The 19921-nt window shown below is 39.1% G+C and overlaps 3 protein-coding genes across 3 annotated transcripts; all 3 read right to left on the bottom strand.

Moving 5' to 3' along the window:
- Nucleotides 1-1370: 1370 nt before the first annotated feature.
- Nucleotides 1371-5640, bottom strand: LOC146328909 (extracellular calcium-sensing receptor-like). Its single transcript, XM_084716569.1, has 9 exons — nt 5369-5640; nt 4786-5080; nt 4528-4614; nt 4071-4340; nt 3446-3649; nt 3082-3357; nt 2585-2819; nt 2360-2483; nt 1371-2281 (listed from the first exon to the last, which is right to left on the bottom strand). Exons 7-9 carry the CDS (start codon nt 2714-2716, stop codon nt 1371-1373), a joined length of 1167 nt encoding a protein of 388 aa, XP_084572695.1. The 5' UTR covers nt 2717-2819; nt 3082-3357; nt 3446-3649; nt 4071-4340; nt 4528-4614; nt 4786-5080; nt 5369-5640.
- Nucleotides 5641-8523: 2883 nt separating this feature from the next.
- On the bottom strand, nt 8524-12775 carry LOC146328908 (extracellular calcium-sensing receptor-like). Its single transcript, XM_084716566.1, has 9 exons — nt 12492-12775; nt 11930-12224; nt 11689-11775; nt 11225-11494; nt 10586-10792; nt 10209-10481; nt 9716-9943; nt 9513-9636; nt 8524-9434 (listed from the first exon to the last, which is right to left on the bottom strand). The coding sequence occupies exons 1-9, from the start codon at nt 12773-12775 to the stop codon at nt 8524-8526; spliced, it is 2679 nt and encodes an 892-aa protein (XP_084572692.1).
- A 2621-nt stretch (nt 12776-15396) lies between these two features.
- Nucleotides 15397-19648, bottom strand: LOC146328907 (extracellular calcium-sensing receptor-like). The gene is made up of 9 exons (XM_084716565.1): nt 19365-19648; nt 18803-19097; nt 18562-18648; nt 18098-18367; nt 17459-17665; nt 17082-17354; nt 16589-16816; nt 16386-16509; nt 15397-16307 (listed from the first exon to the last, which is right to left on the bottom strand). The coding sequence occupies exons 1-9, from the start codon at nt 19646-19648 to the stop codon at nt 15397-15399; spliced, it is 2679 nt and encodes an 892-aa protein (XP_084572691.1).
- Between the last annotated feature and the right edge of the window lie 273 nt (nt 19649-19921).

The following is a 19921-nucleotide window of genomic DNA, read 5'->3' as shown; positions in this document are numbered from 1 at the left end:
GGAACAGTTACCCTTTTCAATAAAGTGTTCCCTCTCTGTTGATATTTTCAAAGCTGAACTTAAGGCTCATATGTTCTCTCAGGCTTTTGAGCGTCCTCAGATTTGTACTCTCACTTTTGCATACTTTTTTTTTTCTGTTTCTTTGTTTGTGTCTAATATTTAATCTGTTGGGTTTGAGATGGTATTTTTTATGTCATCCCTGCTGCTCTTGCTGTTTTACCAAGTTGTATTTCTTATATTCATTATTGTACTGTACAGCACTTTGATCAAACTCAGCTACTTTAAATGTGCCTTATAAATAAACTTGACTTGACTTGATTAAAATTCGAAGAAAAAGGTTAACTGTAGGGCAGATGAGGGAAAGTGGCAACAGGTGAGAAGGTTTATGATAGTAAGGTGAACAAGATAAATGGAAAATGTCTGAGGGTGTCTGGTGGACAGACAGAAAGTGGCAATAAAGAGGTCTTGGGAAACAGGAATGTAACTGGAGGGAGGACAGAGGCACAATGTCACACTTTGCACCATTTGATGTTTGGAAAGTCAGAAGCTGAGAAAAGCAATTAGAATAAACTGCTGAGTGTATCTGTAAGTCCAATTCACTTCCAGACAGTCAAAAAAATAAATGAAATAATGTAAATGAACACACATACTCTGCAAAATTTATTCAGATAAAATAACTAGTATTTTAATCAGGTGTAAAGTTAACTTACATCATGAAAAATCACATAGGAAGTGATAGAATTTGAAGTACAAGTGCTTTGTGCTTTAAACCAGTGTTCCCCAACCCTGGTCCTCAGGGCCCACTGCCCTGCATGTTTTAGATGTTTCCCTGCTCCAACACACCTGATTCACATGATCAGCTCACCACCAGGCCTCTGCAGAAGCCTGACAACAACCTGATAAATTGAATCAGGTGTGTTGGAGCAGGGAAACATCTAAAACATGCAGGGCAGTGGGCCCTGAGGACCAGGGTTGGGGAACACTGCTTTAAACTATATACTGGAAAAAAAATACATACATTGATTTGACATCAGTCCTGCTATCTCAGACGCCTAACATTTCTATTACTATTAACTCACTGTTCTGTTTGAATTTTTTTTATTGTGTAGAGAAACACAATTCATTCTGTCCCATGAAGTTTAGTTTTTATGACTGGATGCTCTGACCCATGATTCATTTGACCTATTTTTAATTATTCTCATACAAATGATCCAAGTGGTAAGACATTTTATATTCCAAATCATTTATTTGTAATCGGCCCTGATGTACAATCTTTACATTGCTGTTACGATTAACCTACTTTTCTGACCATATTTTTTATATTGTACAGAAAAGGGATAAACTCTGTGCCATGAAATTGGGTAAAATTTTTATGACTGGATGCCTCGACCCATGATTGCTTTCTTTGTGTTCCTCTCTGGTCTCAGAAGGATTATGTAACATTTGGGTCCAAACAGTGCCACCAAGAGACCAAAACTAGAGGCAAGGATGGCAAAGACCTCCACTGCATCTGCATATTTGCCTGGTGAGCTGATATAAGCAGGGACAAAGGCCACCCACACAGCACAGAAGATCAGCATGCTGAAAGTGATGAGTTTGGCCTCATTGAAACTATCTGGAAGATTCCTTGATATAAAAGCAATCAGAAAACTGAGGATAGCCAGTAATCCAATATAACCAAGTAACACTGCAAAACCAACTGTGGACCCAACTGCACACTCATAAACTATTTTGTCATTGTGGTACTGAGTGTTTTTATGAGGAACAGGTGAGGCAGATACAAGCCAGGCAGTGCAGATTGCTGCCTGAACAGAAGTAAGAACCATTACTGTTCCTCTCTGCTGCAAAACACCAAACCACTTCAGACTGGCTCCACCTCCTGGCTTGGAGGCCTTGAACACAGCCAGAACCACCATGGTTTTCACCAGAATGCATGAGATGCAAAGCACAAAGCTGATCCCAAATGCTGCATGTCTCAGCTGGCATGTCCACAGCCTGGGACGACCAATAAACAGCAGTGAACACAAGAAACATAATTTAAGTGAAAACAATAGCTGGAAACTCAGTTCTGAATTGTTGGCGCGTACTATAGGTGTTCTGTGATGATAGATAAAGATGCCCAGGACAACAGCACAGATGCATGTGCCCAACAATGAGGTGACTGTCAAGCAGATACCCAGAGGCTCATTGTAGGAGAGGAACTCTGTTTTCTTCGGAACACAGTGGTCACGCTGGGGACTGGGCCAGAAGTCCTCTGGACAACTGGTGCACTCCATGGAGTCTGTGAAAACAAAGGTACTCTTGTGGTAAATGTTTATATTATATTTCCTTGCTGCAATATTTTTAACTGAATACCAACCAGTCTCATTGCTGATCTTTCCCCCAGAACAAGGGACACAGTCGAAACAGCACACAGGTTCCCCTTTTCTTCTGGCCACCCTTGTGCCTGGAGGACAGCTCTCACTGCACACTGACCGGGGTGGCTATAGGGAGAAAGAAAATATAATTTATTCTACATCACTTTACGCTGCTAAAATAAGTTATATATGGGCCAAACTTAGATGTCTGAAATATCAGAAGTAACCATTTTTGAGTCAAAGTTCCAGAAGATTTTATCTTCATCAATTGTGAGTTCTTCTCCTTTGAAGGCCGACCTCTTAACCTCACCAACTGTCTGAAGTTTAGTTCTTCCATCAGGGAGCCACAGCCAGTTCATGATATCTATCTATATATATTGGTAAGGCATCACCATTCTCATCGAATGATACTTGATCACCAAATGATGTGGTGAAGTTGACCTTTTCCAAGTAATACAAAAGCTATGAAAATCACAATGAGGGACAAAGGAGAACCAATGAAGAATAAAAAAATATATGACAATAATGAACACAGCGGTACCTTGTTTTCATTAATTAAACAGAAGACATTAACCTATCAATGACATGTTAATAATATCCACTAGTATTACCCAGCAATTCACAATTTGTATTTAATCCTATGCCATAAATTCTACTCTGTAAAAAATAGTAAAAACACGTGATTTTGTCCTATAAACAGGTGGAGTGTAAACTGATATCACACCTGCCATGGCTCCAGTCCTTTCAAACTGCCACAGCTGTGTCCACTGAAAGGCCCTCTCCCTGGTTCACACTGCAGCATGTCATCAAGGGCATACGCCAGAGCATACACAGCCTTGTACACATTATACTCTGGCCTGAGGTTTGAAATGTCCAAGAACTCAGTCTCCACATCCTCTAGATCTTCCTGTCCATTGCATATTTCTCCCCCAACTTCCACCCAACCTGCTGGAGGTGGTGCAAATCTACACTGAAACGTGTATTCCCAAAACAGTTTTACCTAAAATGCATTTTCAAAAACAGTATGTTAACCCAACAACATTGTTATTCTTGGAATTTGTCATCTGATTCCTACGTCCGACTCTTACCACACTATTTCCATAGCTGTCGTTGTGGTGGTCAGGACGTGTTTGTAGGAGGAATTTCCTGAGCCCGGGAATTTCTCCTCGACGGATTGCGATGCCCAGTGTGCCAGACAGGTATGGCAAAAGGTGAGGGCCCTGGAACACATTTGCTGCGATCCAGGCTTCACTGGCAATCCACTGCAGGCCTGTCACTTTCTGCCTCACCACCTGTGCATTGTGTAAAAAACATACAGTAAATCCAGAATGCCACACCAATAAAGTAGGGTCTTAAAATGCACACTTTACACAGTTGTCTTGTTTTTCTCAGGTGTAATCTTGAATTTAAAATGTTATCATGACAAAACATATATCGTAACTTCAAAGTTCACACTAACTGATGTGAGTCTCACACTGAAAGTCTGATATCAGCACCTTTAACTAATGAGTTCAATTACAGGAAACATATTAAACATATTAACTTATTAAACAAGTTGTTTAATTAAAATAAATTGTAATTGAACTAACTAATCTATAAAAAATAAATAACTACATTTGTAGATGACAGTATATTATTGTAACTTAAATCTTTCAGTTTGACAAATAAAACCTTCACTTGCGTAATTAATCTTTGTTTTATTTCAAGCCCAACCTCTTCCATGAGGATAATCATGTGATTCTCATGTGCAAACACAATGACCACACGAGCTGTGGATTTCTTCATCACATCCACAATCCTCCTTATTTTACTTGGCTCATTACCCCAAGGCAAAAGCTGTAAGTAGGCCAGACAACCTTCACCAGACTGAACAAAGTCAGATTGGAAGGATCGAGCAGCGTGGAGTCCATAGTCATCATCACTGACCAGAAGACCTGCCCAGGTCCAGCCAAAGTGGTTTAGAATTTGAATCATAGCACGGACCTAAGTGGACACAAAGTAAAGGAACTGGTGCGCAACTTGAAATAATCTATCACTGGAAAACTTGCTAAACAAGCAACAACTTGACTTTCAAAGATATTTCACTGCAGTGAATTGGCAGGCTCTCTGAGAAATATTTATCTGCATATGCTTTCTTTTATATATTTTCATTTGGCTGATAGATGATCACCTGGAAAGCATCACTTGGTATCGTCCTAAAGAAGGATGGAAACTTTTGCCGGTCACTCAGGCAGGAGCATGTGGAGAAATAACTCACCTGTGAAAGACACAGACTGTACATCCTAAAAACATTGAAAAACCCTTAAGAGCCAATAAAGGTTTTGAATATAGTTTTATCCTTTTGTGCTTGGTTACTGTGTGACATTAAATTTGAAATGGAATCAACATGATCCTAAAGAATTCTTAGATGGCAAGACAGAAAACTTACCATAGGTACTCTGTACAAACCTAAGACACTGGAGATGGCAATAGAACGTACAGATGAAGAATCACCCACAATCCCTAGGACTGGAGGGGTTCCTACACAGGTCTTGTTTAATATAAACTGCTCCTCTTGACCACTGACTAATGAAAATGCTGCACTGAATCCAATCCCGAGGTTGGCACAGGTATCATACAGACTGTATCCCAAAGTCACATTAGGTAGCAGGTTGGAGTTTCTGTTGATCTCATCAATAGCAAAGGCCATGGTCTGAGCCAGCTTGAATCCTAGAACATAAAAACTAACACAAGAAATACCACTGTTAACATGATAGTAACTGTGTCAACATGTACAATTAGTAAAGCAACAGATTTTGCAAAGAATTAAGCCAGGTGAATTGCATCAAATATTCTAATACATAATAAAAGTGTTCAAAAAAAGTAAAAAAAAAAAAAAAAGTAATGTTTTAAAAGGCATAAATACACAATGTAATTCACTCTGATTAATATTTCATAGTCAAAAGTACATTATAGTAATGAAATTTATTTTCTAGTATTTCTTTTTTTTGCTGTTGTCCTAATAGACTCACCCATGGCAGGTTGGCTGCTGTGGCTCAGAGGTAAAAGACAGGTCAGGAAAGACAGAAAACAAGTGGGCCGGAAACAGCCCACCTAAAACCACATCTCCAGCTTTGTGCATCCCATTTAGATGAAACTGTCCCTGTAACTTGCAGGAATAAACCGGGGAGGTCACAGGAGAAGAAAAGTTGTAATATAATAATGTTAAATACATGAGTGAGAGCAGTTTGATCTCTAAAAATGCCCACATGACTTTCCACTTATTTACCCCTTGTCTGGGTTTACTCAGGCTGTCAACCCCTTTTATTGACTTGCAATGTTGTTTAATCTTGCACACCGCCCATCTAAGCATAAACAATCAAAGGGGCAGGGCTTAAAATACATTTTATTTGAAATTAATCTTGTAGTGAGGCAGAAAATCTCCCCATGGCCATCTTTCCATCCCAAATTTAAGTTGTAGATGACTGCCATAATCAAGGTCTGCTGAAATTTACAGGACAGTCATATTATGAGTTTGTTTGTTTTCCTAGAACATCATATTTAGTTCAGTCTGATATGTATGTTCTCTTGTAACTAAAGTAGGTAGACCATCTGTACCTATTATAACTGCAGGTTTTGCAAAAAATTGACAGTTCAAATAATTTGTAAAAAATTAAGCACACAAATAAAACATTTTAAATGGCAAGAAACCACAATGCAAATCTTTAAGAGTCACACCTGGCCATCAAATACTAAAGATGAATAATATTCCCCAGTTCTTCCCTTATGTTATTTTCCTAACAACCTCACCTTTTGCAGGTAGGCTGTTATGGCTCTGTAGTAAAAGACAGGTTAGGAAAGACAGAAAAAAGGTGCATAACAAACAGTCAACCTAGGACCACATCTCCAGCCTTGTCCGCAGGCTCTTGTCCGCCTTCACCTGTTACTGCTGCTGCTCTGAAGACTGGCTCTACGCTGCCACCGCTCCGGTTCCACATTCGTCTTTACCCGCTGCTGCTGCTGCTCCTCCGGTTACCGGCTCCACTCAGCTTGCTACTATCAGCCAACCTTAATAATTATAGACCTATTTCTAAATTATCATGCTTAGCAAAACTATTGGAATATCTTGTTAATAATCAGCCAAGATCATTCCTCTCAACACACTGCATTCTCAGCATGCATCAGACAGGAAAGACATAGCAGTATTACTGCTGCCACTCCTGTTTTAAATTACATCATAACAGCTCTAGATAAGAAGAAACACTGTGCAGCTCTTTTTATTGATCTCTCAAAAGCGTTTGATACAGTGGATCATACATTGCTCTTAAAAAGACTTCATAGTCTTGGATTTGATGAATTGACTCTTAAATGGTTTCAGTTACCTCAGTGATAGGCAGCAGTGTGTTTCTATTTGTAATGTTAAAAGCTGAATTTATCCAAATAGCCAAAGGTGTCCCGCAAGGCTCAATTCTGGGGCCTGTCCTGTTTTCAATTTACATAAATGATATTAGCTCAGTTATCACTGGGTGTAATATTCATCTTTATGCAGATGACACCACTCAGCCATGTCCAAGTTGCACTCAATAATCATAAACTGGTTCTCAATGCTGGCAAAACTAAATTCATGTTGTTCACCAGATTAAAAAATAGTACCCATGACAACTTCATCATTTCTACCAGCTAATACTGAAAGGGTCACTGTGTATAAGTACCTTGGTATTTGGTTAGATGATAAATTAACGTTTAAACATCATATTTCTAAGCTGGTGAGTTCTTTACGAATTAAAATTGCGTTCTTTTACAGAAATAGGCTCTCCTTTCCGCCACATTGTAGGAAGATGCTTGTTGAGGCAACTGTTTTATCAGTGTTGGACTATGGTGATACTTTGAACATGCGTGCCTCTGCTGCGACTCTTAAGCCCCTTCTTATATCAGTTCCATGCTTTCTTTTAATGTGGGTTCTTATCGGACTTGGTCCAGTGATTGGATTACACTGCAGGTGTTGCTGTTTTACCTGATTAATGTGTTTTACATTTTAACTATTTTACTTATATATATATATATATATATATATATATATATATATATATATATATATATATATATTTTAAGATTTTTAATTGCAGTTTTATTGAGTTTTTTTTTTATATTCTGGTTGCCACTCTTATGTAAGTTTCTCTCTGGCTTTCTATGTCTAAATGCTTTTATTTTCTATTGTTTTACTAGGCTACATTGTAAATGAGGTATCTAGAAGTTGAATGAATGACATGAATGAAAAGTCATAAAGGTAAAAATAGCTTTTGATGAGGTGGGGAATGAAGTGCAGACTTGAGGAAGGTCAGGTGATTAAAATTCAAGGAAAAAGGTTAACTGCAGGGCAGATGAGGGAAAGTGGCAACCGGTCAGCAGGTTTATGATAGTAAGGTGAACAAGATAAATGGGGAATGTCTGAGGGCATCTGGTAGACAGGCAGAAAGTGGCAATGAAGAGGATTTGAGAACCAGGAATGTAACTGGAGGGAGGACAAAGAGGCACCATATGACACTTTGCACCATTTCATGTTTGGAAAGTCAGAAGCTAAGAAAAGCATTTAGAATAAACGGGTGAGTGTATCTTTAAGTTCATTTCAGTTACAGGGAGTTCAAAAATAAATGAGATAATGTGATCCACATACTCTGCATGATTTATTGAGAGAAAATAACTAGTAGTTTAATCAGGTGTAAGGTTAACTTACATCATGAAAAGTCATGAAAAGTCATGAAGTCAGTGATAGAATTTGAAGTACAAGTGCCTTGTGCATTAATCTATATCCTGGGGGAAAAAAATCCATGCATTGATTTGACATCAGTCCTGCTTTCTCAGTGGCCTAACATTACTATTACTATTAACTTACTGTTCTATTTGTATATTTTTATTATGTAGAAAAACACAATTCATTCTGTCCCATGGAATTTAGGTTTTACGACTGGATGCTTTGACCCATGATTTATTGCACTTATTTTTAAATATGCTCATACAAAGGATTGAAGTGGTAAAACATTTTATATTCCAAATAATTTATTTGAAATTGGTCCTGATATCACAATATATTTATATTGCTCTTCCTATTAACCTACTTTTCTGACCATATTTTTTATAGTGCACAGAAAAGGGATTAACAATGTCCCATGAACTTGGGTAAAGTTTTTTATGACTGGATGCCTCGACCCATGATTGCTTTCTTTGTGTTCCTCTCTGGTCTCAGCAGGATTATGTAACATTTGGGTCCAAACAGTGCCACCAAGAGGCCAAAACTGGAGGCCAGGATGGCAAAGACCTCCACTGCATCTGCATATTTACCTGGTGAGCTGATATAAGCAGGGACAAAGGCCACCCACACAGCACAGAAGATCAGCATACTGAAAGTGATGAGTTTGGCCTCATTGAAGCTATCTGGAAGATTCCTAGCTATAAATGCAATCAGAAAACTGAGGATAGCCAGTAAGCCAATATAACCAAGTAACACTGCAAAACCAACTGTGGACCCAACTGCACACTCATAAACTATTTTGTCATTGTGGTATTGAGTGTTTTTGTGAGGAACTGGTGAGGCAGATACAAGCCAGGCAGTGCAGATTGCTGCTTGAATAGAAGTAAGAACAATAACTGTTCCTCTCTGCTGCAAAACACCAAACCACTTCAGACTGGCTCCACCTCCTGGCTTGGAGGCCTTGAACACAGCCAGAACCACCATGGTTTTCACCAGGATGCATGAGATGCAAAGCACAAAGCTGATCCCAAATGCTGCATGTCTCAGTTGGCATGTCCACAGCCTAGGATGGCCAATAAACAGCAGTGAACACAGGAAACATAACTTAAGTGACAGCAACAGCTGAAAACTCAGTTCTGAATTGTTGGCTCGTACTAAAGGTGTCCTGCGATGATAGATGAAGATGCCCAAAACAACAGCACAGATACATGTGCCCAGCAATGAGGTGACTGTCAAGCAGATACCCAGAGGCTCATGGTAGGAGAGGAACTCTGTTTTCTTAGGAACACAGTGATCACGCTGAGGGCTGGGCCAGAAGTCCTCTGGACAACTGGTGCACTCCATGGAGCCTGTGAAAATAGGGACTATCTTGAGATGTATATTTATATTACATCTCCAAACTGCAATGTTCAATACTGAATACAAACCAGTTTCATTGCTGATCTTTCCTTCAGAACAAGGGATGCAGTCAAAACAGCACACAGGTTCCCCTTTCCTTCTAGCCATGCGGGTACCTGGAGGACAGCTCTCACTGCACACTGACCGGGGTGGCTATAGGGAGAAAGAATATCTATTATATACCTCAGAGTTACCTATGGGCCAAAATAGGCGTCTGAAATATCAAAATAACCTTTTTTGTTTCAAAATTCCACACGATTTGGTTTTCATTAATTGTGAGTTCTTCTCCTTTGAAGGTCGACCGCTTAACTTCACCCACATTCTTAAGTTCAGTTCTTCCATCAGGGAGCCACAGCCAGTTCATGATATCATATATTGGTAAGGCATCACCATTCTCATCAAATGACACTTCATCACCAAATGATGTGGTGAAGTTGACCTTTTCCAAGTAATACAAAAGCTATGAATATCAGAATGAGGGACAGCGGAGAACCAATGAAGAATAAAAAAAATATACATGACCATACTGAACACAGCGGTACCTTGTTTTCATTAATTAAACAGAAGACATTAACCTATCAATGACATGTTAATACTATCCACTGGTATTACCCAGCAATTCACGATTTGTATTTAATCCTATGCCGTAAATTCTACTCTGTAAGAAATAGTAAAAACACGTGATTTTGTCATATAAACAGGTGGAGTGTAAACTGATATCACACCTGCCATGGCTCCAATCCTTTCAAACTGCCACAGCTGTGCCCACTGAAAGGCCCTCTCCCTGGCTCACACTGCAGCATGTCATCAAGGGCATACGCCAGAGCATACACAGCCTTGTACACATTATACTCTGGCCTGAGGTTTGAAATGTCCAAATATTCAGTCTCTACATTCTCCAGAACTTCCTGACCAGTGCATAATACTCCCTCACCATCTACACCTTCTGGAGGTTGTGCAAATTTACACTGAAATGTGTATTCCCAAAACTGGTTCACCTGAAATACATTCAAAACTGTATGTTATAATTAATGACAACATTAAAATATCATAATATTATTTCTTGCAATTACAAGATCAGACAGCATCTTTAAACTCTCACCATGCTATTTCCATAGGTCTTATTTTGGTGGGGATCAGGACGTATTTGTAGGAGGAATTTCCTGAGCCCTGGAATTTCTCCTCTCCGGATGGCGATGCCCAGTGTGCCAGCCAGGTATGGCATAAATTTGGGAGAGTGGAGCACAGTAGCTGCTGTCCAGGCTTCACTGGCCATCCACTGTAGGTCTGTCAGATTCTGCCTCACCACCTGTGCATTAGACCAATTATTTAAACTGAGTGTCTAGTCATCTGAATTATACACAGTTTACATGGTTGATGTCTTTCTTATTCATACACATACACATATGCAATCCTATGTTTTAAACAGGAGTATGAGCAAAGTAATGCATATCATCCTGACTGGAGTTTCAAGCAATTTGTCTGAGTATATGATCTCACTCCAAAACCTTGGTAACTGGGCTTTTAACAAAGGTGTGATTTATTCAAATCAATACATTTGTTGCAGACCAACATGTTTCACTAATGCAACATTAAGTTCTATTGGATACTGAGTTATAATTAAGATTTATTCACTTAAATATATTTCTCAAAGACTAATCTTTCAATTTTACAAATACATATTAACAACATTAAGTTATACTTGAATTAACTTGCAATTAAGTTCTATTTCAAACCCAACCTCTGCCATGAGATTAATCATGTGACTCTCATGTGCAAACACAATGACCACACGAGCTGTGGATTTCTTCATCACATCCACGATCCTCTGTATTTCAGCTTGGTCATTGCCCCAAGGCAAAATATCTACATAGGCCAGACAACCTTCACCAGACTGAACAAAGTCAGTTTGGAAGGATCGGGCAGCGTGGAGTCCATAGTCATCATCACTGATCAGCAGACCTGCCCAAGTCCAGCCAAAGTGGTTGAGAATCTGAATCATAGCACGGACCTAAGTGGATAAAAAGTGAAGGGATTACATTATGAGCTGAAATAATCATACTGAGGAAAATCTGCTTCACAGGTTTAAAAATAGACTAGAAAAACTACATATTTTTCATTGCAGTGAAGAGATGTCCTTTGTGAGAAATGTTTAACTGCACATGCTTTCTTTTAAATATTTTCATTTTCCTGACAGATGGTCACCTGGAAAGCATCACTTGGTATCGTCCTAAAGAAGGATGGAAACTTTTGCCGGTCACTCAGGCAGGAACATGTGGCAAAATAACTCACCTGTGAAAGACAGACTGTAAATCCTAAAAACTTTCGAAGCCTTTACCGGCTCTTTCAACTTCTTAAGGTTAATTATTCCATGTTCATGTTATTAAATTTGAAATCAAATCAAAAATATCCAAAGGATTATTAAATGGTAAGGCGGAAAACTTACCATAGGTACTCTGTACAAACCTAAGACACTGGAGATGGCAATAGAACGTGTAGAGGAAGAATCACCCACAATCCCAAGGACTGGAGGGGTTCCTACACAGGTCTCATCTGCTATAAACTGCTCCTCTTGACCACTGACTAAAGACAATGCTGCACGGAATCCAATCCCTAGTTCTAAACAGTTATCATACAGACTGTATCCCAGAGTCACATTAGGTAGCAGGTTGGGGTTTCTGTTGATCTCATCAATAGCAAAGGCCATGGTCTGAGCCTGCCTGAATCCTAGAACATCAAAACTAACACAAGAAATACCACCGTTTACTGCTGAAAAATACAACACACAGTAATTGTGTAGACATATAGATGTTACACAACTACAGATATTGCAAACAATTAAGACAGTTAAATAACAACAATTATTGTAATATGTAGACAAAACTGAAAAGAAGATGTTCAAAATGGCACAAATACACAACACTTAGACTTATATTTGATTGTCAAAAGTAAATTCTAAGACTGAAAATGATTTTCCTTCTTTTTTGCTCTTTCCCTGACAGACTCACCCATGGCAGGTAGGATGATGTGGCTTTGAGGTCAAAGACAGGTCAGGAAAGACAGAAAAAAAGTGGACTTGAAACAGCCCACCTAGAACTACATCTCCAGTCTTGTGCATCCCATTTAGGTGGAACTGTCCCTGTAACTGGCAGGAGGAGGAATAAAGGGGGGAGGACACAGCAGAAGAAAAGCAGAAATACAACAACATGAAATACATGAGCAAGAGCAAGCTGATATCTAAAAATGCCCACATGACTCTCCTCCTGTTTACCACTTTTATGAACCCAGTCATTTTCATTGCGATGTCAGATGCATTTATTGACCTGCAGTATTGTTTCATCTTGTGTGCCACCCACCAGGGCATAAAAAAGTAGGGGCAGGGCTGAAAATAGATTTCATTTGAGATTCATTTTATACTGAGACATAATTCATTTGTGCACTTTCAATAACATCTCCCCTCAATAATCCTTCTAAACTTAATTGGATGACTGCAATGGCTGAGGTTTACTGAAATTTTCATGACAGTCATGTTATGTATTCATTAGTCTTTTTTTTTTTCAAAGTCATATTAAGTCTATTCCAGTTTATATGTTAGGTCATAGTTGATACGTTTCACATCTACTTGTATTGTTGTGAAATATCACTTTTCTTCAGATTTACTGTAAGATACATATCTTGAGTATAACCCCAAATTTGTGTGTGACAAGCACACCAAATTAAACTCACCAAACATACAAATCAGCACTGAGCAGACTCAAGTGGAATTCCCCTCACAATTCAATAAAGTATCCACTAGATGGTAGCAGCATATCAAGAATTGTGGCAAGTAATATGTTGTCCTATTTATGCATTCTGTCTGTTTGATGACTATTTTCATTTGTCTCGCACACAGTAACTGTATGTCAGTAATACAAGCAGCAAACTGTAAGGTCGTTTAACTTTTTTTTTTTTACCTCACTGCTTTAATGGTGAGTGCATGTACATACTCTTTCAGGCAGGATGACCTTACTCAGCTCTAGCCCCCATTGCCTTAAGTAATAAGAGTGGACCACTCGTTTTTTAACAGCTGTTACTGAGAGGAATATCCAGTGACCGAAAGATACACTGGACACAAGCTGTTTTAAAATTCTTCTTGTAAGGCTAAAGGTCTGCTATAGGTTTGTGCTAGACTGAGGTTTTGTGCTACTGGAAACTGGAAGTGTTATATTCTTTGTTTTTCCAAGCAGTTTTTCCAGTAAAATTTCCATGTAACTGTTGAATTCTCCCAAAATGAAAAAATCTGAGCTGATGCTCAGCGAATGGAGTGGAGCTGGTTATTTACTTTGACAAAAAGTCTCCCAGCCAGAATTTACCAAGCATTTATAATAAATTTGTCCATCTAAAGAACCCCCATATTTTGACGATGGATTACTTTTTTGCCTAAAAAGTGTTTAGACTACCTTTTACTCATTCACATGGAGGAATTTTGCAAGGGGTTGGTGATGCAGACAGAACTGCTCTGGAGGATAGCCCAGGGGTTTGGCGAAAAAGGCAGCTCTATTCTTGAGGATGGCCAGGAGGTTGGGGGAATGGTAGTCAAGGGCCAGCTGGCTGGGAAGCTGGCTGGGCTGGAGTGATGGGCTTAGGAGACAGGATCTGCAGTATTAGTGTGAAACTTCCACCTGTATAATGTCACTTCTTGCACAAATTTGGAGTTCAGTTTCCAGAAAACAGTGAGGGACTTCAGGAAGCCTAGGTCTTCTTTTTCAAGAACTTGCTTTACCCCAATGTGTTTTACTGTTGGGTCTGCAGTGTAGTGAGTTAATTAGTTAATGAGGTGAAGCCACTAGTGAGTTTCAGCCTTGACACCCAGTACTGCCCTGTTATAGCCAACCTCAACCCAGAACTTGTGTTTTTAATAAAAAAAAACACAAATTGATAATTTTATATACTTTGCGGTGTGGCTCTCAACTTTCAGCCTCATACCTTGGTTGAACTGGTTCATTTAAAGGCCCACTGCTTTTGTTAAAAAAAGACAAACAAACAAACAAAAAAAAAAAAAAAACACTGGACCCAAGAGACCAGCTCGCCTCAACCTGTACAATTTCTGGGCTCTAAACTCAACAAAAGTTTGAGACAAAGAGAAATTTTAGTCCTCCTTCTCTGACTGCAACAGCTGACTCAAACACCACTTCAGACCTGAACCACAGGCTAGGACCATCAAAAGTCTCTGCCCTGCTCTTCACAAAATAGGCGAACCTCAGCTTTGCTGAAATCAAGAGTTGGTGTTGAATGAAATAAATTAATATCCACTGAAAATGGTTTACTGCCCTAGAATTACATTAGTGTCTCATTGTTTTTTTTATTTTTATTTATTTATTATTTATTTATTAATCAGGTACCATACTCCATCTTACTATTGACAGATTGGGTTATTTCATCATTTAATACATTTGTTCATCTCATTGTTTATTTTATTTAATCTTACATCATATATGTCAGATATAAACCGTATTAATCACCTATTTAATCATTCAATCACGCATGTACTTATATATAAACTTAAATGTCATGTGATCATGAAGAAGTTGTCTGTGAGTTTTCTTTGAAGCAGAGCGCAGGGTGAGTGTATCAAATAGAATTCAACACCTGAGAAGAAACAGTTGAATTTAATGTTAAAATTTTCCCCGTGATTCAGTGTGGTGCCCCAATGAGTTGAAATTATTCAATGTTGAAGTAGCAAGATCACTACAATCATTTTTAGTATTCTCATCAAGTGGTGAGACATTTTATATTCCAAATCATTTATTTGTAATTGGCCCTGATATCACAACATGTTTATAATGTTATTGCTATTAATCGAATTTTCTCACCATATTTTTATAGTGTATAGAAAAAGGGATTAACAATGTCCAGTGAAAGTGGGTAAAAGTTTTATGACTGGATACCTCGTCCCATGATTGCTTTCTTTGTGTTCCTCTCTGGTCTCAGCAGGATTATATAACATTTGGGTCCAAACAGTGCCAACAAGAGGCCAAAACTGGAGGCCAAGATGGCAAACACCTCCACTGCATCTGCATATTTACCTGGTGAGCTGATATAAGCAGGGACAAAGGCCACCCACACAGCACAGAAGATCAGCATGCTGAAAGTGATGAGTTTGGCCTCATTGAAACTATCTGGAAGATTCCTTGCTATGAATGCAGTCAGAAAACTGAGAATAGCCAGTAAACCAATATAGCCAAGTAACACTGCAAAACCAACTGTGGACCCAACTGCACACTCATAAACTATTTTGTCATTGTGGTATTGAGTGTTTTTGTGAGGAACTGGTGAGGCAGATACGAGCCAGGCAGTGCAGATTGCTGCTTGAATAGAAGTGAGAACCAGAACTGTTCCTCTCTGCTGCAAAACACCAAACCACTTCAGACTGGCTCCACCTCCTGGCTTGGAGGCCTTGAACACAGCCAGAACCACCATGGTTTTCACCAGAATGCATGAGATGCAAAGCACAAAGCTGATCCCAAATGCTGCATGTCTCAGCTGGCATGTCCACAGCCTGGGACGACCAATAAACAGCAGTGAACACAAGAAACATAACTTGAGTGACAGCAACAGCTGAAAACTCAGTTCTGAATTGTTGGCTCGTACTAAAGGTGTCCTGCGATGATAGATAAAGATGCCCAAAACAACAGCACAGATACATGTGCCCAGTAATGAGGTGACTGTCAAACAGATACCCAGAGGCTCATTGTAGGAGAGGAACTCTGTTTTCTTAGGAACACAGTGATCACGCTGGGGGCTGGGCCAGAAGTCCTCTGGACAACTGGTGCACTCCATGGAGCCTGTGAAAATAGGGACTATCTTGAGATGTATATTTATATTACATCTCCAAACTGCAATGTTCAATACTGAATACAAACCAGTTTCATTGCTGATCTTTCCTTCAGAACAAGGGATGCAGTCAAAACAGCACACAGGTTCCCCTTTCCTTCTGGCCATGCGAGTACCTGGAGGACAGCTCTCACTGCACACTGACCGGGGTGGCTATAGGGAGAAAGAATATCTATTATATACCTCAGAGTTACCTATGGGCCAAAATAGGCGTCTGAAATATCAAAACAACCTTTTTTGTTTCAAAATTCCACACGATTTGGTTTTCATTAATTCTGAGTTCTTCTCCTTTGAAGGTCGACCGCTTAACTTCACCCACATTCTTAAGTTCAGTTCTTCCATCAGGGAGCCACAGCCAGTTCATGATATCATATATTGGTAAGGCATCACCATTCTCATCAAATGACACTTCATCACCAAATGATGTGGTGAAGTTGACCTTTTCCAAGTAATACAAAAGCTATGAATATCAGAATGAGGGACAAAGGAGAACCAATGAAGAATAAAAAAAATATACATGACCATAATGAACACAGCGGTACCTTGTTTTCATTAATTAAACAGAAGACATTAACCTATCAATGACATGTTAATACTATCCACTGGTATTACCCAGCAATTCACGATTTGTATTTAATCCTATGCCGTAAATGCTACTCTGTAAGAAATAGTAAAAACACATGATTTTGTCATATAAACAGATGGAGTGTAAACTGATATCACACCTGCCATGGCTCCAATCCTTTCAAACTGCCACAGCTGTGCCCACTGAAAGGCCCTCTCCCTGGCTCACACTGCAGCATGTCATCAAGGGCATACGCCAGAGCATACACAGCCTTGTACACATTATACTCTGGCCTGAGGTTTGAAATGTCCAAATATTCAGTCTCTACATTCTCCAGAACTTCCTGACCAGTGCATAATACTCCCTCACCATCTACACCTTCTGGAGGTTGTGCAAATTTACACTGAAATGTGTATTCCCAAAACTGGTTCACCTGAAATACATTCAAAACTATATGTTATAATTAATGACAATATTAAAATATCATAATATTATTTCTTGCAATTACAAGATCAGACAGCATCTTTAAACTCTCACCATGCTATTTCCATAGGTCTTATTTTGGTGGGGATCAGGACGTATTTGTAGGAGGAATTCTCTGAGCCCTGGAATTTCTCCTCTCCGGATGGCGATGCCCAGTGTGCCAGCCAGGTATGGCATAAATTTGGGAGAGTGGAGCACAGTAGCTGCTGTCCAAGCTTCACTGGCCATCCACTGCAGGTCTGTCAGATTCTGCCTCACCACCTGTGCATTAGACCAATTATTTAAACTGAGTGTCTAGTCATCTGAATTATACACAGTTTACATGGTTGATGTCTTTCTTATTCATACACATACACATATGCAATCCTATGTTTTAAACAGGAGTATGAGCAAAGTAATGCATATCATCCTGACTGGAGTTTCAAGCAATTTGTCTGAGTATATGATCTCACTCCAAAACCTTGGTAACTGGGCTTTTAACAAAGGTGTGATTTATTCAAATCAATACATTTGTTGCAGACCAACATGTTTCACTAATGCAACATTAAGTTCTATTGGATACTGAGTTATAATTAAGATTTATTCACTTAAATATATTTCTCAAAGACTAATCTTTCAATTTAACAAATACATATTAACAACATTAAGTTATACTTGAATTAACTTGCAATTAAGTTCTATTTCAAACCCAACCTCTGCCATGAGATTAATCATGTGACTCTCATGTGCAAACACAATGACCACACGAGCTGTGGATTTCTTCATCACATCCACGATCCTCTGTATTTCAGCTTGGTCATTGCCCCAAGGCAAAATATCTACATAGGCCAGACAACCTTCACCAGACTGAACAAAGTCAGTTTGGAAGGATCGGGCAGCATGGAGTCCATAGTCATCATCACTGATCAGTAGACCTGCCCAAGTCCAGCCAAAGCGTTTGAGAATCTGAATCATAGCACGGACCTAAGTGGATAAAAAGTGAAGGGATTACATTATGAGCTGAATTAATCATACTGAGGAAAATCTGCTTCACAGGTTTAAAAATAGACTAGAAAAACTACATATTTTTCATTGCAGTGAAGAGATGTCCTCTGTGAGAAATGTTTAACTGCACATGCTTTCTTTTAAATATTTTCATTTTCCTGACAGATGGTCACCTGGAAAGCATCACTTGGGATCGTCCTAAAGAAGGATGGAAACTTTTGCCGGTCACTCAGGCAGGAACATGTGGCAAAATAACTCACCTGTGAAAGACAGACTGTAAATCCTAAAAACATTCGGAGCCTTTACCGGCTCTTTCAACTTCTTAAGGTTAATTATTCCATGTTCATGTTATTAAATTTGAAATCAAATCAAAAACATCCAAAGGATTATTAAATGGTAAGGCGGAAAACTTACCATAGGTACTCTGTACAAACCTAAGACACTGGAGATGGCAATAGAACGTGTAGAGGAAGAATCACCCACAATTCCTAGGACTGGAGGGGTTCCTACACAGGTCTTGTCTACTGTAAACTGCTCCTCTTGACCACTGACTAAAGACAATGCTGCACGGAATCCAATTCCTAGTTCTAAACAGTTATCATACAGACTGTATCCCAGAGTCACATTAGGTAGCAGGTTGGAGTTTCTGTTGATCTCATCAATAGCAAAGGCCATGGTCTGAGCCTGCCTGAATCCTAGAACATCAAAACTAACACAAGAAATACCACCGTTTACTGCTGAAAAATACAACATACAGTAATTGTGTAGACATATAGATGTTACACAACTACAGATATTGCAAACAATTAAGACAGTTAAATAACAACAATTATTGTAATATGTAGACAAAACTGAAAAGAAGATGTTCAAAATGGCACAAATACACAACACTTAGAGTTATATTTGATTGTCAAAAGTAAATTCTAAGACTGAAAATGATTTTCCTTCTTTTTTGCTCTTTCCCTGACAGACTCACCCATGGCAGGTAGGATGATGTGGCTTTGAGGTCAAAGACAGGTCAGGAAAGACAGAAAAAAAGTGGACTTGAAACAGCCCACCTAGAACTACATCTCCAGTCGTGTGCATCCCATTTAGGTGGAACTGTCCCTGTAACTGGCAGGAGGAGGAATAAAGGGGGGAGGACACAGCAGAAGAAAAGCAGAAATACAACAACATTAAATACATGAGCAAGAGCAAGCTGATATCTAAAAATGCCCACATGACTCTCCTCCTGTTTACCACTTTTATGAACCCAGTCATTTTCATTGCGATGTCAGATGCATTTATTGACTTGCAGTATTGTTTCATCTTGTGTGCCACCCACCAGGGCATAAAAAAGTAGGGGCAGGGCTGAAAATAGATTTCATTTGAGATTCATTTTATATTGAGACATAATTCATTTGTGCACTTTCAAAAACATCTCCCCTCAATAATCCTTCTAAACTTAATTGGATGACTGCAATGGCTGAGGTTTACTGAAATTTTCATGACAGTCATGTTATGTATTCATTAGTCCTTTTTTTTTTCAAAGTC

The sequence above is a fragment of the Lutjanus erythropterus genome, chromosome 4 (genome assembly GCF_056507025.1).
Source record: "Lutjanus erythropterus isolate fLutEry1 chromosome 4, fLutEry1.hap2, whole genome shotgun sequence".
NCBI lineage: Eukaryota > Metazoa > Chordata > Actinopteri > Lutjaniformes > Lutjanidae > Lutjanus > Lutjanus erythropterus.
The sequence above is the reverse complement of the archived record's forward strand: the minus strand, read 5'-3'. Positions and strand labels throughout refer to the sequence as shown.